We start from the raw sequence: 22,354 nt of genomic DNA, 5'->3' as shown, positions 1-22,354 counted from the left end.
GCAATTATCACTTTCATGAACAAACTGATTAATGCTTTTGGATTTAGATACAATATAATTTTGTACAGCAATTCAAAGCGTGTAATACATTAAAAGCAAACATTTTCCTAAATTTACCGACAAACAGAAATCATTTGTAACAAGAATGTCGAACGACACATATACCCCCCTTTCTAGCCATTGACTCACATAATTGGTAATTTTATTACAAAAAATTGCCAAAAAAGGGTACATGGAAGTGTTCAATCATGGAAAAATCAACGAAAACCATTTTGACATTTAAGGCCCATGTGACCTTGACCTTTGACCTAGTGACCCCAAAATCAATAGGGGTCATCTACTAGTTATGACCAATCACTATGTGAAATATGAAGACTTTGTGATAAATACTTTTCAAGATAATCAGCGGAAACCATTTTGACATTTTAGGTCGCTGTGACCTTGACCTTTAATCTAGTGACTCCAAAATCAATAGGGGTCATCTACTAGTGTTGTCCAATCACTATGTGAAATATGAAGACTTTTTGATACATACTTTTCAAGATAATCAGCGGAAACCATTTTGACATTTAATGTCCTTGTGACCTTGACCTTTGACCTAGTGACCCCAAAATCAATAGGGGTCATCTACTAGTTATGGCCAATCACCATGTGAAATATGAAGACTTTGTGATTAATACTTTTCAAGATAATCAGCGGAAACCATGTGGTCTACCGACGGACAGACAGACAGACCGACAGACAGACAGACAGACAGACCGACATTAGCAAAACAATATACCCCTTCTTCTTCGAAGGGCGGCATAATTATTGGGTATAAATATGTAAAGGGTTCTTACCATGAATCTGAAATACTGCGTCGCCGCCGCCTTCTTTTGCTGGTTTGGCATTGAAACGTTTGTGAAATGCGGAAGTTCAATTGGCAGTCATTAGCATTACGTGTACCAGTACACACCATTATATCAGCAACTACATTATAATCTGTTTGTAACGTACTTGTGGTGTTAACGTCGAGTAAAATTGTCCCAGCTATATCTTCATGTATCATATTCATTCCTCAATAAGATAAAAAAGATAATCAATCAACAGAAAATTTAAACGTAATTTTCATTTTTATCTAATTACACTTTCACTTTTTTATTAATTATTTTATAAGAAGAGTGTGAGAATTAGAAATATATATTTCTAAATAGTTTTTAATATATTTTTGTTTAGTTGATATTTTATAGGGTTAATGCACGTTTTTCGTGTTATAACGTCTGCAGAGTCTCGAGGAACGGTTCTCGCCCTCCAACAATTTCGAGGGACTCTGCAGACTTCATAACACGAAATAAACGTACGTTGACGCTATTATAGCATAAATTTTTAACAGATTCATGATGCATATTTAATACAAAACACATACATTAAATCCTTGTGCTTGGACGGTATTTATCCAATTCTACATGTTTTATTTATGCGTTGTATTTTTCCGGGGCCAACAACTTGGGAAATACAAATGCTCAGAACCGAACGAATTTCAAATCTTAATCGATTTAACAAAGCTTAACACTGGAGATTTATTAATTCCAGAAAGAAAAAAAAAACATTAAATTACTCTACCCAAGACAAAACATGACCGAATAATATCAGATTGACGGTAGAAAAAAATCAGTGGTATCAGAATCGTATTTTCCCCAAGCACACAAGTTTAAATAAAAAAAATTCAGGCACTAAACATTATTCTCTCTAAAATTATCAAAAGAGCATTTATCAATATAAACATCAATAAAACAACATTTTCTCATATTCATTTTGTGTTATCTTGTTTTGTAAGTTAAACAGAGGGTTAAACTGAATGACAGATATTTGTTTACATTAACAACTGTTCGTTTCTTAGAAAGAACGACAACCAAGATTAGCGGCAATGTCTATACGCCGTATTTCCGGCATAGTTACTTGAATGCTGCTCGCCTTTATGCGATGGAGGCCCTCGAATCAATTATTTCATTGTAACAGGAGAGCATGACTCTGGCAAACTGGCAAGTCGTTATTTGTTTGTTTGTTTACTTGGCCCAGTATGTATTGCGCATAGGTAAAACCGGGCTATAACCAGAGACTATATTAACAGATGGTTTTGGTCCCGTTATAACATGGGCAAAAGAGGGAAAAATAGCCGATTTTATCCTATAACGTATGATTATTGATTATCTTTCTCATTATTGTTTTCTGTTTAATACTAAACACTTCAGATTACATAATGATGATCAGTATCATCAAATTGCATACCAAATACATTAAAATATAAATTACTTCTAAATTTATTTGTGCTACATATATAGGAGCATATTTTGGAAGAGCATGTACCTACCGTTTGTTATAGGTTTACTCCACATTTTGTTTTCAATACTATAATTCAGCTGTTTGTTGTCACAGTCAATTGAGAAAACAATTTCAGCATTTCGTTTATCCTCACCATAGTAAAATTCAGTACAACATTGAATTCCCCTACATTCATTTGTCCATTTACAAATGCCAATCAATTCATCTGGAAGAGCATCACATCCTGCAATCAAAGCATAATATAAACACTTTTTGTAAATTATTCACACTTAATGTTACTACGTAATTTAATTTCCATATAGAATACATAAACAAATAATATAAAATTCAGTTTCACATTTGTTCTTTTGATGGCATCGCTATTTACAAAATATTACATTTAATAGTATACATGTTACTTTAAAAATTAAAGTGAAAGTCTTCTAGCTGGTACTTAAAAGAAGCGTGGTGACGGGGTTTGATTGGACAAATTGTAGCCGTGATGTGTACTTTATCTTTCAAGTAACGGAAATGGTAATGTCAAAACGTTACAACTCCGCCGACAGGTTGTTCTTTGCGTATATTTGAAATATGATTGCAGAAAATTTTTGATGCTTGAAATTGACAACCGGTATGTAAATAATATTTACATTCACAGATACAATTGTCAATTACTAGCACAGTTTTAGTATATGAGAGTCTGGCTAGGGAATGGTGCAGTTTTTCTGCTTTATTGTTATCATTATTAGTATTAATATTATGTTTATTATTATTATTATTATTATCATTATTATTATTATTATTATTTATTATTATTATTATTATTCAACCAATAAATTCATCTTCAAAACTTACCAGCATTGACTGACACGAAACCGGTATATTAGTAGGTAATTTAAAATGCAATAAAAGAAGCAAAACAAAGTGTCATAACAATATCTAGAGCTGGTAATATACGATCATATAGACTGGTTAAGTTGTTTTGGTTAATGTATACACAACAGTTTTAAAACCATTAAAAACTCTAAGTTGTAATTATATCTAGTACCATTCAGTGTAGCAGTGGCTTATGTATGAAATTCGTAAGACACAAGAAATAACGCGCTGATTAAACAACACAATTGTTGACACAGTGTTTCATTTCTAACACTTTATCAAGTACTGACTTTGGTATGGAACATTTCCGTAACATTACCTTTTTCACAAAATATTATTAAAAAGCATTAAACAACGTTATGAATAATGGTGAATTATGTAATACCTGTTGCGGATGTTAAATTTTCAGTCGTGCAAACAGGTTGTTTCCAGAAATCATGCGTTATCCCTGTAAACACAAATTTCATTGATATGAGATCGTAAGTAAAACATAAACCGCTTTCGAAACAATATTTCGGTACTGAATGATTTCTTCAACAGCAAATCATGTAAACTGAAAAAATATGTGTTTCTTGTTCAGTTCAACAGTGAAGACTGATTTTAAAATTTACTATATAGGTTTGATATGAAACTTTCATTCTCTTCACATGATAACCTACGCTCTTGCGTAAAACAACTCGAGATGCGAATATTTATTGCAGGAAAAAATGCGGACAAGCGCCGTGGTCGCTCGGTTTCAACCCATGACACACATCACCATATAAGAATAGCTGCCTGCAGTAATGGCTCCGGTAATTTTATTATCAAAATATAACTGTCATTAAGGTGCATACACCCTCATTTCCAATACTGGCATAACTGGAAAAATTAAAAAGTACCATAGTAAAGTTGGCTTGTGTCATTATTTGTCACATTTTCGCATGATGGATAAGGTATTCTTACACCATTTGCTACTGTAATTTGCGAGGTACAAGCAGGTTCAAAACATTGCTGTACTGTGATGTCTAAAGAAAACACGTGCTCCGTTTGGACATTTGTCACCATGAACCTGTAATTTGTATGCGAAAGTAAAGTTTACATCAATATCTGGAAGGTTGTATTTGTAATTATTATATTAAAAAATTAAAGAGGGTATATCTATATATTATGTGTACTGTTTCTATGGTGTGTTTGTGCATCCTGAAACAATTGAAATATCAGATACACTTTAATGTTAACGCGCATACTCTTGTTAGAAATGTACAGTTTAATAAACAAATTACCATAACCGGTATGATATGCAATGCACATGACATACAATGCATTACAAGTGGTTTTGAGATATTAATTCATATTATTATTTATGTATTTAATGATAGATAATGGTGTTTTAAACAAGTAATATAGTGTAATCTGATCATACTAACTCTGTACACCAAACGCCTTTCGTAGTAAATTTGTGCATTGTCCCTGCAAAATAACCATCATCATTGTCAACGTGATTGCAAATTTATTATTGAATTAATTACACATAATCAATGTCAGTATTTGAATGAAATAATATGTTTTATGATTTGGCACATAAATCAGCTTAAAACGTCTGTGTTTAATGAATTCCATTAGATGAAAAATACCTTATAAGTTAATAAAGCATTGCTTGGTTTCAACAAGTCAATTTAAGTTGCTTTTCATTGTGATCTTAACTTTATATTCAGGGCAGGGAAATTGATTTAAGACCAACAGTAAACTATGACCTTCACATTTGTGGAGAATACTTAGTAACAGACATTAGGAGTAAAAACTCTACTGTACTAACAAGACGCTTTAGATTTACCTTACTTAGTTAAATATCATGTACAATTGTCAAAATATATTTACCCCATTCGTAATTCAGTAAATGGAAACTTTGTTGCAAGTTCTCAAGATTCATTTCCATGCGATAATTACACGCATCGAGCGAGAAACTCATCCACAAATATCTACCCAGCACTTCGGAATAAACGCAACAATCGAAGCTGTCTCCATCTATTGTTCTTGCACATGTTGTATTAGATCCGTTAAAGATGCTTACAAAGCCGTCTAGTGATGGATAAAACACATTAAAATCAAAATAGCGAAAAGAAACTGAAATGTTTTGTAGTATAACATATAAAGAAATGGTAAATTAAACACAGACACGTTGCGGTAAATAACTAACAAAAATGAAATACATGTAAATCGGACTATGAAACAGGTTACTATTAATCTCAGTATTAATCATAAACGAGAATATTACGTATTTTATTTCATTCCTTTAACCGATCGATATACATATAAAATACAAATTTAAAAGAAAAAACTGATGTAAATGTAGAAAAGCAATCCTCCAAATATCAATTATCTCTAAGCAAGCTTTCAATGAAGCATTCATCATCCAAGAACGTTTGCATATAATGTGTTTCTTTACTTCAGTTATAAATGTAAATAAAACGAATTTGCTTTATTACAAACTGTGTATAATCTTGCACAAGTTTAGACTGTTCTTGACAGACATTCATTTTTAAAGGGTATGTATCAAAATAAAGATTACCAAATATCGTTTATAATGAAAATATCTTGCAATGCAAACGTTCTATACGATACCTTCAGTAAGATCTGCTTCTGTTGTACATTGGTCTTTCGAGAGGAACAGCTCTAGACCTAAGAATTGCATTAAAATGTCTCTTTCTTTGTCAGACATTAGTTCAGCTGATGCAATAGCATTATCGGTCATCCATTGGTTCAGCGAAAAATCTAAACGGAACAAAGTATAATCGTAATTATTATTATACAGTTAGAATGGATAATTTTCTAGAATAATCGATGCTGCTTAATTATTCCTTAAACTTAAACGCTCCAATATATTATACGATCTATATCAACGTACGTACCTGCAATACTAAATCCTTGTCCGAAATCGCATACTTTTTTCTTGATAAGTTGATTATTGAATATTTCAACGTCATTGTTACATTCTGATATACTTTCCAAGCACAGTTTTAGTCGAACACTTAGGACATATTCATCATCTGAATTCTCGTCTAGCATGAACCTGGATAAATTCGTGGACAACTTATATTTAAACAAAGTGTTGTATATACATTTTAACGTTTTTACCCAAGTTGAGGGAAACTTCAAAAGGTAGCATGTCTTAAAACGAAGGTAAATCTAAACTTATTACACGAATATATTCTTACATGTTCTTAACCAATCGCAAGATAAGAATAACAAAAAATTGAGGTGTTTCAAAAAAACGATACTGGTCAACTCGTTGGATGGCTGAATGTTTTCAGTAACACATGAATACTTCGTAAAATGTAATCTATGATGCTAAGCACCGTTACTTACTAAGTGTTGTTTATACGTATACATGTTGACATACTATGTGTAAATTTAAAGTATTAACTCAAACTATGAAATTTAATCTCTTATTACAATTTTAAGCTGACATAAAATGCATTAAAATGTTCAATGTTTTGAAGACTTGGAATGGTTATTAGCATCATGATACATACTAAAGATTTGCTAATAATTGTAATGCCAAAAAACTAATAACATAATATCAACTGTTGCTATATGTTGTTTTTCGCTCAATTTAGTTGAAACCTTTAATACGTTATTTGAATAAAATATTAACAAGAGAAACACTTACTCTATTCGTAAAACGCCATTCAAACTCATTGTAATAAAACGCCCTGAAAAAGGGTAAAATGTACACTTGAGTTAGTTGCGGGGAAAATGAACGTATGTCACTCGCATGACACTTTAAAGAAAATAAATTATATAATCACACAAAACTCTCTTTTTGAAATGTATGCAAAAACCCTTACCATGCTAAATATCCATCTTTTGATAAAGACAGAACAATTTTAAATTATCAGTTTTAACAGCGAACAATGATCGACATGGATGTGACGATTGACCTAGATCTGCCTGGTTTCATCGGTAATCTGAGCTGAAGCCAGGCAGGGTAAACGTTAAAACGGTGTTTAATTATTTTGGTATTGACAAAATCTATAAAACCCACTTTAACAAAAGTCACGTTTATAAAATATCTTACCGGTAAGTACGTCCTTTAGTGATAACTCATACTGAAACTGTTCTATCGCAACTGTAAAGTTCAAATCACATGGATCGAACAGTATTTGAAATTGAAACGGCCTCTGGACTTCACCAGCAAATAGACAACATTGAAGATCCAAGCAGGATGAATGTAGATGGCAGGCTATTGTTGTATTGTTGTCAGTGATATTTAGCATTGTTATGTTCTCAGCACAATCTATAAATGAAATGATAACCATTTGTACATTAAAAATACAATTACATGCAGTTATCAAATAATGGACAGAGATAATATTTATATGTTGTGTACGTATAAAGTATGGATGTGTAATGTTATTTGTATTGCTGAAATAACTTTAAAATGAGTTAAAACAGAACTGATAGAAATAGCAAATCTTATCAACATAATAACAAAGAAAAAATGAGGCTTTATAACTTTGGATTCGTATCAACACAGTACACAAACCTGATGTCCATCCAGTTGGTTCAGCTTTACATTCACTAGGAAGAAGGTACTGACTTATTCCTAAATCACGATTGAGGATTTTCTTTGCGTACATAGGTAAGCTGGATGTATTTATGTTCCTTTCAGATAACCACCCAATCAAGGAAAATGCTAATCAAACGAAAATGAACATTTATTAAGAATTTTAAAAGCACCTAATAGTTTTAAAAAAAACTTCTTTTAAATATATAACGTGATGAACAAACAGATATAAATAAGTCATTTGTGTATAAAAACAATTTTAATGACATTAAAAAATGGGGACATTACATTTTATAACTAACATTTAAACAAAATTAGAATGTAACACTAATATATAATATATGTATTTATTCACAATCTACTGTTGTGTTAGATTCGGGGAGATTTAAATGGTTTGTAATGTAACAAATTATGACTTAAAAAACAACAACAAAACATGAAGTTTGATACGTATCTTTCATTAATGTCCAAAGGTCTTTTGTAAATACAATTCAGATAATAGATATCTCTTTTTATGAAACACTTAAAAGTAAAATTGGATAGAATTGTGTATGTAATTAAAGTATATTATATATTGAAGGAGCAAAAATATATTCGGTAAGTACCATCTATCTTGTAATTCTTATACATGGAACATTCAATGGACGGAAAGTTGTTTCCTCTCAAAACGTCGACTTCTGATGAACATGAATTGTTAGCCTCATAGCATTCCTTTATGTTCAGACTAATCACGGGAGAATCGTTCAATACAAGATGGTCTATTGTGAAGCTGAAAAGTAAAAAGATACAATAGATGTAGTCTTGTTAGTATTTAGAGTTTATCTTTGTTTACTTAAGTAAATATGCATACTCGGAGAACTCTCTCAACGTCCTCTTTATTAAACAAACACTTTTAATAATACATCTTACTTCTTCTGTAGATATGTGTTAAAATAGTCTTTAATATTATGTTTTCAATACAGTTATTCAAAAGAAATACGTTTGACTTGTTTTGATATTAATATATTATGAGACATTCATGTATTCAATGATAATGCGTACATAAAGTAGTGTATTACATTCTGTTTAAGATTTCAAATAAAAATCTGTCTTATACAAAACATCATAATGTTCTGGGAACACATGGACTTACTTTAACTGTAAGACGGAATACAGCGACACGAGTGTGTTATTTCCTGTCAATAAAAGAAGATATCAAATAAATATATTATCTCTTTTCGTTTTGTTGCTTATGTTGTAAAAATGCACCATTTGTAAGAGTCATATTTGTAAAGCCCCAGTCACATTAGAGCTTACGACCAGTGAAGACCAGTTCTACGATCACCAGGACCTTATGGACGGAAAGTCTTTTCAAAATGTCACTTCGACGACATGAATGTTAGCTCATGCATTCTTATTATGTTCGACTAATCACGGGAGATCTTCAATACAAGAGGTTTTGTGAGCTGACAAAACTCTTACGATACAAAAGTGTAGTCTTGAGTATTGATTTATCTTGTTAACAAGTATTGATATGGAAACTCTCTCTACGTCTCTTCAAACACACTTAAATACATCTTACTTCTTACTGTAAAGTCTTAATACTTAAATTATGTTCATACAGCTTATCAAAGAAATACGTTTGACTTGTTTTGATATTAATATTATGAGACATTCATGTATTCAATGTTAATGTTTGTTTGTTTGTTTTGGGTTTTACGTCACATCGACACAGTATTGGTCAGATCGCGACGTTCCAGCTTTACTGGTGGAGGAAGACCTCAGGTGCCCTTCCGTGCATTATTTCAGACACGAACGGGCACCTGAGTAGAACCACCGACGTATTCAATGTTAATGCGTACATTAAGTAGTGTATTACATTCTGTTTAAGATTTCAAATAAAAATCTGTCTTATACAAAATATCATAATGTTCTAGGAACACATGGACTTACCTTAACTGTAAGACGGAATACAGCGACACGAGTGTGTTATTTCCTGTCAATAAAAGAAGTTATCAAATAAATATATTATCTCTTTAAGAAGTAAAACTGTGGCGATTTCCTTTTTCGTTTTGTTGCTTATGTTGTAAAAATGCACCCTTTGTAAGAGTTATATTTGTAAAGGAATTGATAAATTGAGTTATAATTTGGTCTGCTTGTAAAGAGTAGGTACAGAATTGATATTATTTTGCGTCGTAACAAAAGGCTATACTTTTTCTATGCTTAAAGTATGATTCTAAAAACTTAATGCAGAACAAACGTTCTCACGGTAATATGGTAAAAGTTTATTTTTTCTTCCAAATCATACATACTTTCGACAGAATATAAGTCTGGTAATTGACAAAACAATGGCAAAGTGGCAAAGTAAGTATATGTCTAATTGTATATACATGTAGCTGAATTTAAAGAAAATATATTTACTTTCTCAGCAATATCACTATTTTGATTACCGTATTTACATTCAATAAAAAAGCAAAAATTAGAATATGTTCCGTTTTTCAAAAATATATTAAACAAATTTGCAGATATAACTGTTGTTTACAGATATATAAAAGATATAAAGATTCTATAACTAGAACTTTGTAACATTGACTTAAAAATATCTACCGTATCCATAATCATACAAGGACATCAATCGGCTGTAAGTCTCAATAGTTATATTGATCAGATGGTTACATTTATCGTAGTCTAGTTCATAAAAGATGTTTCGACGCAGGACTTCCGAGAACAGACAACAACTTATTTTTGTACAGGAATTTGACAAACTGCATGATGACGGAAAATCTTCTAATACACCGCATTCTGTGAATGAACAATTTTAATGTAAATTTATAAGACAAACTGCATATATTCGTGTTGTTCGTCTATTAGCGAGTTATCAATATGAAACTATAAAAATGCTTGATTTAACTGATGGAAACGGCTTTTAATCAAAACCTATGGACTTGCTTCGCTTGACAATAATTTCTTTTGCAACACGAGCAACATTATGTGCTATTATGCCAAATGATCATCAAATGGTGTATGTCAGTAACACACGAGCATTTTAACGAATGTAACATACGCATTTGTTCATTAATTATGTAGAAGGTAAGACACATTAAAAGACGTCGTTTTTTGTTGTTGTTTTTTCAAAATACGTAAACCAAAACAACATATATATGTATATCTTTTATAAGAGTTTTGAGTACATATATACAATAATGCCATCCGCAAATTCAAAGAAGTGCTAATCATATGTATTCATGTTTTAAGTACTTTAATTTCATACCTCCGTTGTAAGTATTGTTTGCAGCTATGCATGCTGTTTCTCTCATAAAAGGATTTATTCCCAAATCTGTCATCAGTTCAATCTGCTGAACATAATCTAGTTCTTCAAATTCATGTAAATGGTTGTCCGTTTTCCATTTAGCAAGAGAAAAGTCTGAAATATAACAGACGTTGATATACACTTCATTTAGCATGACTTGTGCAACAACTGATTAGTTTTACAGGTTTGAAATGTTGTAAAGATTCTAACCAATTAAAAAAATATTATTTTTCATAGCCAATTGTATTTAACAAGCACCAATACGGTAAGTTATATATTTACCTTCCACTGAATATCCTGGGTTATATTCACAAACTGTATGTGGCACAATTGTATTCGTAAGTAACTCTAAATCGATGTCACATGTGTTATCGTCAAAACAAATGCTTAAATTCAAATTTGCAACGTAAGTTCGTTGCATCGGTAGATCCGTGAGCATATATCTGAAACAATGAATAAAATGTTAATAAAATATGGTTTTATCACATTAATTGGGTCATAATCAAACTTATTATATATATTTAAAAGCATCTCAGTAATCTGAAGTAAGCATATTAAATTAGATATTATATTTAAAGTACATAGTAAATGTCTGTAATTATTATTAATTTGCTCACAACAGATCATTCAACAAAATTTGGATTTATATGAAAAAACTTTGAGATATATTTCCTATACTTGTGAATAATATAAACTTACTGCAATCGTATGAAGCCATTCAGATAGAATTTGTTGACGACATCCAAATCGACATCTGATAGGGGTATGTCTTGCAATATTCTTTCGACTCCAACTGATAAGGTTTGAGAGCATGTGTCAAGTTTAAACTGAATACTGAATGGTCGTTGTAAGGTGTCCACATACGAGCAACATTCAAAGCCGGAACATGTGTCATCAATGAAACATTTAGTGTTGTCCGCCAAATCTTTGACGCTGACATTCATACTACAGTCTGAAAAAATAAACGCATTTGTTAAAAATTGATTTTCCTTGCAATTAACAAGCAAATATTCTTAAACAAGTAGTACAATTTAATGTGGGTCTTGAATACTTTCAAAAAGAGAATTTTAACGAAAAGCAATACTAATGTCGAAACAATTAAGTAAGTACAATTTAATATATAATTATTGTTCATTAGAGTGAACTTCGTTTATTATTACCTGACGCCCAGCTTGAAGTGGCTTTGTAAGGTGCGGCAGAATTATCACACATATTTTGATATAAATACGAATCGACACCAATTTCGGTAAGAAAAAACTCAACACCGGTTTTCGGAAGAGGTCCCTGTAGACTGTATGAATATTTGGTCCTCCATTCGTTGAAATCAAAATCTGACAATTCACAAGAAAATATAGATTTATGTACAGGAATAGTTCAACTGATGAATGTAAAGTTTTAAATTTACCTGTGTGATAAAGAATGCATTTTGGAATGAAGGATTGTTGATTATGTAATATTTATACTTTAAAACTGAAGACTTTTAATTAATATAAGCTATGGCATTTATAAACCCATTTTCATACGTTCCATGATATCTTGACTTACGTATACTATATTTAAAAGCAGCAGATCATATATTCTTACCTGTGTCTATAAATTCTGAAGACCAGCTGCATGGAATTGAGGTCATATATTCGTTTTCCAAAATGTGATTTGTAGAATTACATGTTTCATTTTCTCCCAGACATATACTTGCACGAAGGTCTAGAGTATAAATCTGCGACTTCACGAGCTCCACAACTGAAATCCTTAAATACAAAAACAAATTATTACAAATCAAAAGTTGAATATGCTCATTGCAGTTAAACCAGCATTCATCAAGATTCATGCTTACTTTGATGAAACTTAAAAAAATATATTTAATATTAAAAATTTTACAAGTTACTGTAACATTTTGTGATGTGAACAAAGGAAATAATTTACACATTGCAAACAGCAAATGCAATTCAGGTAAATAACCAAATGATGACAAAATAAGAAACAATTCTTCTTAATGCATTAGTGACGCAGTAGAAATAGTATAATAAATACAGTTACTGCAAAATCAGTCCTTAATCGAACATAACATACAAATTATTACTTGAATCCTAAATATTTTCTCGTTTAAAATCTGATTTTTTCACAAGCTTTTATATTAAAATACCGTGGCCCTCTGGTGAAATGCATCTTTAAAGTAATGCAATAAGAACTCCAGTTTCATACTTAATATTTTATAACTCTATTAAGAATATTCACATGAACCAATGCTATGGATTTTATTAAGTTATGAAATACTTATGGAAAGTTGGCTCTTTGTAGGCTAATCCTCTATAAGTGTAAATATTTTCTATTTACTAACTTACTCGATTTGGAACACGCCATATAAACTAAATGTTTGTACTTCTCCTGTAAATAAAGTGTATCATGATCGTTATTGTTTTTCACGAAATGTTGTATGCAGGCATCGTAAACCGTTCTTCTAATAATTTCACATTAAGTTATTTTTTCTTCAGGTAATAGCATCTCATATGTTGTGAATTCATTATGTTGCCCATTCATTATTGAAACATTATGAAACAGATGGTAAAAAAAACAGAGGCATTTGTGTCTCTAAAAGATATGCATTAAAATAGCTTAGTTGTATCGATAATTAAAATGAACAAATGAATTAGTGTATCATATTATTGTTTTCCTCTAGCCTAATACAATTAATATACAGCAAATTTGTTATTTAAATTGTTTTGACAACCTACCCCATGTGAAGTTTCTAAACGGTATTAGGAACTGCAGCTTTTCAATCGCAACTTTGACTTCTTCCCTACAAGCATCAATTTCTACTTCCATAAAAAAGTTCGACGATATTTCCGATGATTTGAGGCAACAGCGAATTCCGGAACATGTTTCAGTTAGTGAGCACGAGCACGAGCCTTGGCCGAAGAAATTTAACATTTCAACATCGATTGGGCAAGCAGTTGTGTCTGTAAAAAGAATGTTATGTTTTCAGCGAAAATTGATATATATGATCTGCTTAAATGTCTTTACTTTTTCCAAAGGGTGTCCTGTTAAATTAGACAAATATATATAACGTATAAAAGCGAATTGATTTAAACGTTACTTAACAATCGACAATTAATTTTCAACTTACCTATAACAAAATCATCACGAATGTCACACTGGTTTGTTAACATGAACGGAGCAATAGCGAGCTCTTCTAACAGTTTGACTGTCTGATACTCATCTATAGCAGTCACATTATTGTTTTCTTTCCACTTGTCCAAGGCAAACGCTAAATACAAAAAAACAACTCATAACAATTAATAATGCTGATAAATACCATAATGATATTTTAGGTAAATTAAATCAAGTATTGAATATACATGTATATAGCGTAATAAGTTTAAACGTATTTTTCAAACTAGAAATTAAATAATAAGATATTTATGATAATAATTAAGTGAAGCAATTATTAATGTCATAAATATCGTAAATGACAAGAGCAATTTTTAAGTTTCAAATATCTTCTTGAACAATTACATGAAAAAACACCTAAGATAAAGCACCAAATAGATTTTACATTTATTAACATATCCTGCGTCTTGCTGACACTGAATGCGAGGTACCAATAAATCATCAAGCACTTTCACGGTCATTGCTGCTGACTCGTTTGCTTCAAAGTGTACAGATACATCAAGGTCTAACATATATGTGTTACTGTATTCCATATTCAACACTACAAACCTGTCAAAATATTTCATTTACAAAATATTAGCAAATATTTGACATTCAGGTTGATGTGTACCAGCACATGTCATAATATTTGTTTTATTTAAAATGTACATAATCTGTCTACGAAGATTTAGAGAAATAGAAACAAATATTTATCTCTTTGAATCCTTAGAGAAGAAAAGCAAGTATGAACAACCATAAAAACATGATCGATTTGTTAACTGTCAATTATATACGATAACACTTAATAGACTGTTTTATTTTTTCATGAATGTAACTTATTAATTGTATGAAAAATCTTACCGCAGTGAAATAAGTCCATCTATATCAAATTCTATCATCTTGCCTGCAATCATTTATATAGATCATTCAATTTTAGATTTATGTTAAATTGTCAAAAACACTGATCAAAGTTAAAATAAACTCTATTTCAGGTAGTTCAACATTAAATGATTTTGATTGTTCAAGAATCATATTATGTAGGTTGGATTAATAAGTCAAACAATGCAATATTTTATGCAATATAATCTTGTTCAAGTTATATGGTAAAACAGTACCGAATTCAAATGCCGAGAGTTTTCTAGTAATTTCCAGGTCTTCTATGCTTGCTGATATTTGAAAGTTACAGTCGTCAACATGTAAAGAGAAGCTAAAACTTCGGTTGAGATCACTGACAAACATGCAACATTCAACAGTTAAACATTCAGTGCTCATCGTGCAACTTGTATCATCTGGTAGTGGTTGTAAATCAATATCAAGGGGACACGCTGTAAGATGGGAAAATAAAACAATAAACAAGATGTACGTAATACTACAAAAAACGATATGATTTAACTAATAACAAAATGTAAACACCATTTTAATGACACTGGCCTAATTTTACATATAATTGCATGTTAATAAACGTAGCTCGATTATAGAACAGAATCTCTGTCTCAGATTGTGTAAAATGTATGTTATCCTTGCAAACTTACTTCATTATGGTAAAAGTATATGCCAGTAAAAAGTCTCAATATTTTTCTTCATCAAGTCTTTTGATAATATACACCCTCCCCAAAATGCATTAAATCCAGATATAAAAACACGATCATCACAAGCCAGTCCATATGAAAGGCATTTGGCACACGTTCTCTTGACGGAAATCAATAAAGCCATATGAAAACAAGAATGAAATATATTTGTGCATCGAAACAGGCACACTTCAATAATTTATTCATGGTTGTATTATATTGAGAAAGCCGTGTGCTCTTTTTTAGGATTTTTAAAAAAAACTACAATAACCAATAACTTTGTGTTGTAAAAAAAGAAAATAGAAATTGTGATACACACTCTTTCAAAAAAAAACAACAAAAAACAAAACGTTTCTATTCCTTTATATGTGCATCTATTAGACAAGTGCTTTACGTTTTCTTGTTTAATTACGCTAACAGATAATAGAATTGACATTTAGCTTTGATTAGCTTAAATATGTTTTGATTAACGAATAAAACTGTCATTAGAACTTTATTCCTTATAACTTTTGCCTTACTTTATTTAATTAATTCTGATAACGGGAAACACATTTTCATCAGTTTCACATTTTTAGGGTTTTTATGCAACTGTTTTTCCCGTAATTTCAAAGACAGTTCTTATTTTATAAGAGCTTACTAATATATGCAACAGCGACGAAAGAAAGAAAGTGGTTAAAACGTACAGTTATCCCATCCACTATTACTTCTGTTTGAAGGTAAAACACATTCATTCTCAAGGAGATATTGGCTTATGCCTAGATTGTTGGCAAGTAAATCAAATTGGTCTCGAGTTAAAGGTTCGCTCTGGCTGACACTGTTTATGTGTTTCCATTCCTCGAACGCAAAGTCTGCAAATGTAAAATATTGAATATTCGAAATATTATTCGAACATTAGTTTTAAGATAATATGAATACGATTAAAGTATATGAAGGTCACGTACACCTGTAATTATTTTTAAAAATCGTCCCATATTTAATATCAAGGAGTAACTTAACAACTACATTGAACTAACGTTAGCGTTCTTGTATGATTCCACAGCATATGCTGGAAAGAAATCAGCCACCGTTAGTTAGCTTGTTCTCGCATTCAAATTTCTTATCGATCCTAATTAAGATCAGTTATTTAATATAATGTATGTACTATGTACAATTCAATTATTCTTCAGTTTTCAACAGTTTGAAATAAAACGATTGAAAAGCAAACTTTACATGCTTACCTTCATTACTAAATCCGTTGTACCAATCACAATTTACTTTAGGCAATATTGTTTTTCGCAAAACTGGTATTGTTGTTTCACATTCTCCGTGACTTTCGAAACAGGCGCTGACGTTCATATCAATTATGAATTTACGACTCCCATACAAGTATTCGATCATGTAACTTTAATAAAAAATAAAATATTTGAGCAAATATTTTGTGACCCTGTTCTAAGTGAATGCTTCGAGGATCTTTCAAAGTTCAAGCAAATAGTCAAACAATATATACAAACATTAGCTACACATACGACATTTGTTTATAAGAACTAAGCGTAGTAAAATAAATGCAACTAGATTAATAGGACGTGTACATTCAGGGCACAATTACAGAACAAATCTTTGCAAACTAGTCTTTTAAATACAAGAAATTTGACATTATGATAATAAATGCCCTTATAAAACGATACTTACTCTATTCTGTAGACTCCTAACAAGTAGAATCGTTCCCAAGAACCTAAAATATTTAGGGAAAAAACATTGTTTTGAGTATTGCTGCTGTTGCTTTTTGTATTGTCAGTGTTTCTATTTCTTTACAGTATATTACGTTTTGTTTCTTTTAAGTTGAAATTGATAAAATCACTTGATAAGTGTTGTATTAGCCGTTCTTTATTGTATGTTACAAAATGCTACTTAAACAATGCAAAAAGGTAATCAGGAAATAATTTCCTTTATCTTACCAAAGTTGTATTCATCAATATCTATTGTTGAGGTCAGTTGCTCTATTCCAACTGTCATTTGCTTTTCACACCCATCCATATTTATAGAGAAAGACATTGAAGTCGAAATAATATCTATTTCCAGGCAACATCGAACGGCGGTGCAAGTATCAGACACATAACAGCCGATACCACTTGGAAGGGACGGCAACGTTATATCCACTGGGCAATCTTAAATTCGAAAATGAATCGTATAAAACAGTCTTTTTCTATAATACTGAACATAATAAATATAATGAATAACGTTTACTAATATCCAGAAACATGAAGTTAATTGCTTGGAATGCAAGACAAATATGATAATTATGGTATTTATCGTAATACTTCATCTGTGTCGACACATTACACATAGATCTAAATATCAATATATCATATCATACCCGAATTCCAACCATCATTTGACGGCGAGAATGGTACGTCCGTAAGATAGCATTTGCTGTTGTCCAAATATGCTGCCAAACCAAGAACTTCGAACAATTCATTGCGCTGCACATCTGTAAACTGTTCTCTTGTAATCCCTCGATCAATCATCCATTCATTAAGAGATAAATCTGATATGATAAAGACAAAGTATCATTAATTGAAACAAAAATTAACTTTACTTTAATTGACAATGAACATTGGTAACACTGTTTTAGCGTTTTATTTCGTCGACATTGATTACATAAACGAAACAACGAAAGACAAACACTTTTAAATACCAAAGCACTAAAATCGTTCTATCGTTAAGTATACTATGGTTGCTTACTTTCATTTTTAAAACTCATGTCCCATGCACATGGTATTTTTGTCAATACTGTGCGATCGAAAATAGTGTAAGATTCCTCACAGCTTGAATCAACAAAGCAAGTACTGAACTTAAGGTCAACAACATAAACGTCTTGGAAATTTAAATCGTCTATACGTAGACTGAAATAAAAAATATCATTAAATAATTAACCACATATACATGTATGGTTTTTATGGTGATGTATTTTTAATTACAGAGAAGTTCACTTGCCACCAATTTGAGTGTTACAAAAGAAGCATAAATATGCATCAATATTATTAATACTTACATGAATAAAGGTAATGTTAATATTCTTTTTTTAATGTGTGTTTTGTAAGGTTTTATGTTACTTCATCTCTGTTTACGCGACTTCAAAACTTAACTGATGAAGGAAGACATCAGCTGCCACTCAATGTAAGATAAATAAACTCATGCAATCTAAAGGAAAAAACCAAAAGATTTTACTTACTCCAGTTTGAAAACGTCTTTTAGTAGCAATGTCTTGCGTTCACCTTTAACAAATAAGAATGTCGCAGTGTACACAATGTATAAAGTTATCCTTTATAATTACAAATACTAGTTATTAACTGAGAAGATAATTTCTAAATGTGCATGAGAAAACATTATTACTAATTTTGTCATTTAAACATGTTGATAGCATTTAATTATTTATATTAACAGATAAAAGTTGTTAAATAATATACTTGCAAAAATTACCGAACTCGAAGTCATTTAACCCGACCGTAAATTGATATTGTTCAATTCCAATCTCAAGGAGAGAATCACAAGGCCTTAGCCGAAGAAAAGTGTGAACATTTCGATTGATAAGCGGGATATATGTACAAATATCAACAGCAGTACAGAAGTCGGGAATATAGCATGACACATGTGCATCTCCTACTGAAGTATGTATTTCCAGCGGACAATCTGAAGAGAAAATCATTTATATTTATTATATACTAAATTAATATGATGGATTGTAAAAAAGGTACCAAAATGTGTGTTGCAGTAATAATAATAATAATATTAATTATAATGTTAATAATGTATAAAAAATTGTTTACATGCAAAAAAGGAACGAAACAAGCGTTATGAATATTTCTTATAAACTATTTATTTTAGGATATATATTAAACTATTCACGTTATCGAAAATCTTATCCATATTGAAGTGTAATTAAAGCCTTAATTCTTTTTACGACCTGATTTACCTGATGCACAACCAGAATAATTCGACAGATAGGGAGCTACACCTCTTTTGCACTGTTCTTGGTTAAGAAACATTGAGAGACCAATATCATTTTCAAGTGTGTTAGCCAAGTACGATGGAAGATTCGCCATGTCCGGGATACCTCGATTATTAAACCAGCTGGCTAACGTGAAATCTGAATAAAAATGAGCAATTTAATGAGAAAGTAATAAAGTGACATTTTGCTTCATTTTTCTCTGTCAAGTTGAACCGAAATGAACATATATTTCAAATTTTGACTATTAACAATAATTGACCAACCATTGATATTGCAAAATGTTGAGGATAAAATATAAATTTGCCTAAAATATAAAAAGACTGCCCCACTCATTTTATAAATGGAACGTCACAAACAAAGGCTGATGGATAATGACAGAAATTTCCATAGGCCACGTCTGTTATTTATCGTTCATTGGAAGAATGATGATGGCAAAATGTAAATTTATTTATAAAGTAATCAAAATGAACGTGTAAGAAATAAACCATTCTTAAGGTATTGTATTACAATGAATTTTATTTGTATTCCTCACAAAAAATGCTGGCACAAAGGAATTTATATTTTAATGAAAAAACTTTTACTTTGTATATCGTTATCATTAACCCATCCACATATCTTTTTAGGCAATATTGCAGATTTGAAAATTTGGCTTTGAATATCACACGGACTTGAAGATTCAAAACAAATGCTGATGTTAAGATCGACAATGTAGATTCCTGACCAAATCATATCCTTTATAGAATACCTGAAAGAAACAAAAACACTCGTATGTCTTATTTCGTTTGAATTTCAATAATTTTTTTCCTACAAACTTTCACATTATCAAAAAACAAAAACAAAAAAAAATATATTTTTCAGCTTTGAACCACAAAGAGCAAGTCCCAAGCATGCGCAGATATTTTGTATTTCAATTTAACACCTTTTGAAAAAAGATAATGATCGAATTAGAATTCCAATTTTAACTAAATGTTGAAAAATGAGTTAAGTCGTAATCAAATTATTAACATCTTAAAATCATAATATCAAATTAGCAAAATATTGTCGTCAAACATAAACGTCAAGTATCCGTAATATCTATGAACTAAAAAGTTGACAAAAAAAACAAGGTGTATTAACTAATACTTACTCGATGCAAACCATTCCGTAAAGGCAGAATCTTGACGGAGTTCCTAAAATATCAAGCGTTTATTGATTATAAACAGTAAATTATTATCATAAAATGACTATACGATCTACAATATAAAACAAAACTTTCATATTTTAGGGCCTGCCTTTTAATTCAAAATAAGCATTTTTTACAATACTGCATTATTTATGCAAACTTAAATCATTACCTTTCGTTATTGTTAACAACACAACTGATACCTTTAAAAAGTGTTTTGTTTTCCTTATCATAACTGTTATGAAATTGATCAAATTATAATCTGGTATTGCAATGTTCTACTTACCGTATGCGATATCGGAGAGTGGTACATCAAACGCCAATTTTTCGATGCTTACTTCGAGAATGTTTGTGCAAGGGTCAAGATTAAACTGAACGTTAAATGACCGTTCAAACAGGTACACGTCAATGCAACAGTCTACTGATGAGCAAGATTCTCCAAGGTTGCATGTCATGATATTTGATAGAGGATCTACGTCTACACTAAGCTGACAACCTTGATAATATAACAAAGCACAGTTTATTAATAGACAGAATCACTAAACCTCAACAATCTTTACATTGATTCCATGTCATTTTTATCAATTAGGGAAGTATATTTTTTTACTTATTATCAAAAATTGACAACAAAATGTTTGCTTAAAGGAGGTCCCAGTTTATTCTACAGGCGTAAATTTGCTTATTTCTCTGACGAATCTTTGATCATAAAGCGCTACGTACTTTTCTTCCATCCATATGCTGATGGGCTAAATGCTGAAGATTTTCTATCACATTGTTCATCTTTAAGATATCCAACGATACCTAAAACCTCAAGTAACTCAGAAGTGACATCAAACCCTAAATAACTGTTGAATTCATAGCCTTTTGAGGTAAGCCAGGACGTTAGTGAGAAATCTGGAATTTGAAAAAAGAATGGCGAGAATAACAAGTGACAAAGGTTGCAGCAATAACAGTTTTATATGTCTCTATGCCATTGTAGAGAATGCTGAATTACTGTAATATATGCAAAAATATCCTACTTTGAAAAATAAATCCGGAATCTAGTTGGCAAGGTAGTTTGTTTAGAAGAGTATTGTTGAAAACAGTAACAACAGTTTCACACTGGTCATTTGCTTCTAGACATGCTGCTATTTCCAAATTTAGAAGCACAGACAACAACAATGAGTATTTATCTTATCTAAGTAGTGCATACAAGGGTACCGTATGCAACAAATTAACAATTTTGCCTGCCTGTGCCTTATTAAGGTACAAGTTCGTTGGTTACGTCTGACTGACTCGAAACGTTAATTTAAATAAGTTTAATATCAAGTTTCATCTTTTCAAAAAGGAAACAATCGTTGAAGGGTATGTATAAATGTAAACATCGTGGACTTCAGTTGTTTCAATTTAATTGCAATATTTATAATAAAAGCAGCATTTTTGTTAGAGGAGAAGGACTCGTTTTTTTTAAAGAAAATGCTGAATTACTGTAATATAA

The 22,354-nt window shown here is 30.9% G+C and overlaps 1 protein-coding gene across 1 annotated transcript in view; it reads right to left on the bottom strand.

The window, feature by feature from the left end:
* LOC132722835 (uncharacterized) overlaps nucleotides 1–22,354 on the bottom strand; it is an 84,264-nt gene that overhangs the window by 47,184 nt on the left and 14,726 nt on the right. The window contains exons 25-63 of the mRNA XM_060707418.1: nucleotides 21,897–22,049; nucleotides 21,598–21,771; nucleotides 21,164–21,373; nucleotides 20,842–20,884; nucleotides 20,297–20,460; nucleotides 19,680–19,853; nucleotides 19,187–19,396; nucleotides 18,939–18,981; nucleotides 18,449–18,609; nucleotides 18,081–18,251; nucleotides 17,662–17,871; nucleotides 17,396–17,438; nucleotides 16,945–17,108; nucleotides 16,411–16,575; nucleotides 15,275–15,484; nucleotides 15,021–15,063; nucleotides 14,566–14,729; nucleotides 14,137–14,277; nucleotides 13,745–13,969; nucleotides 13,355–13,397; nucleotides 12,597–12,760; nucleotides 12,173–12,343; nucleotides 11,712–11,964; nucleotides 11,295–11,455; nucleotides 10,974–11,126; nucleotides 10,310–10,504; nucleotides 8,856–8,898; nucleotides 8,329–8,492; nucleotides 7,703–7,852; nucleotides 7,235–7,453; nucleotides 6,827–6,869; nucleotides 6,066–6,226; nucleotides 5,779–5,928; nucleotides 5,035–5,235; nucleotides 4,584–4,626; nucleotides 4,056–4,225; nucleotides 3,563–3,625; nucleotides 2,351–2,545; nucleotides 840–1,056 (exon numbers count right to left, since the gene is read on the bottom strand). Of these exons, the coding sequence (XP_060563401.1) occupies nucleotides 840–1,056; nucleotides 2,351–2,545; nucleotides 3,563–3,625; nucleotides 4,056–4,225; nucleotides 4,584–4,626; nucleotides 5,035–5,235; nucleotides 5,779–5,928; nucleotides 6,066–6,226; nucleotides 6,827–6,869; nucleotides 7,235–7,453; nucleotides 7,703–7,852; nucleotides 8,329–8,492; nucleotides 8,856–8,898; nucleotides 10,310–10,504; nucleotides 10,974–11,126; nucleotides 11,295–11,455; nucleotides 11,712–11,964; nucleotides 12,173–12,343; nucleotides 12,597–12,760; nucleotides 13,355–13,397; nucleotides 13,745–13,969; nucleotides 14,137–14,277; nucleotides 14,566–14,729; nucleotides 15,021–15,063; nucleotides 15,275–15,484; nucleotides 16,411–16,575; nucleotides 16,945–17,108; nucleotides 17,396–17,438; nucleotides 17,662–17,871; nucleotides 18,081–18,251; nucleotides 18,449–18,609; nucleotides 18,939–18,981; nucleotides 19,187–19,396; nucleotides 19,680–19,853; nucleotides 20,297–20,460; nucleotides 20,842–20,884; nucleotides 21,164–21,373; nucleotides 21,598–21,771; nucleotides 21,897–22,049 (5,827 nt within the window). The remainder of the gene's footprint in view (nucleotides 1–839; nucleotides 1,057–2,350; nucleotides 2,546–3,562; nucleotides 3,626–4,055; nucleotides 4,226–4,583; nucleotides 4,627–5,034; nucleotides 5,236–5,778; nucleotides 5,929–6,065; nucleotides 6,227–6,826; nucleotides 6,870–7,234; nucleotides 7,454–7,702; nucleotides 7,853–8,328; nucleotides 8,493–8,855; nucleotides 8,899–10,309; nucleotides 10,505–10,973; nucleotides 11,127–11,294; nucleotides 11,456–11,711; nucleotides 11,965–12,172; nucleotides 12,344–12,596; nucleotides 12,761–13,354; nucleotides 13,398–13,744; nucleotides 13,970–14,136; nucleotides 14,278–14,565; nucleotides 14,730–15,020; nucleotides 15,064–15,274; nucleotides 15,485–16,410; nucleotides 16,576–16,944; nucleotides 17,109–17,395; nucleotides 17,439–17,661; nucleotides 17,872–18,080; nucleotides 18,252–18,448; nucleotides 18,610–18,938; nucleotides 18,982–19,186; nucleotides 19,397–19,679; nucleotides 19,854–20,296; nucleotides 20,461–20,841; nucleotides 20,885–21,163; nucleotides 21,374–21,597; nucleotides 21,772–21,896; nucleotides 22,050–22,354) is intronic.

Source organism: Ruditapes philippinarum, unplaced genomic scaffold (genome assembly GCF_026571515.1).
Source record: "Ruditapes philippinarum isolate M1 unplaced genomic scaffold, ASM2657151v2 ctg716_1_1_1_1, whole genome shotgun sequence".
In the NCBI taxonomy this organism is placed as follows: domain Eukaryota; kingdom Metazoa; phylum Mollusca; class Bivalvia; order Venerida; family Veneridae; genus Ruditapes; species Ruditapes philippinarum.
This window is presented reverse-complemented; position numbering and strand designations above follow the sequence as displayed.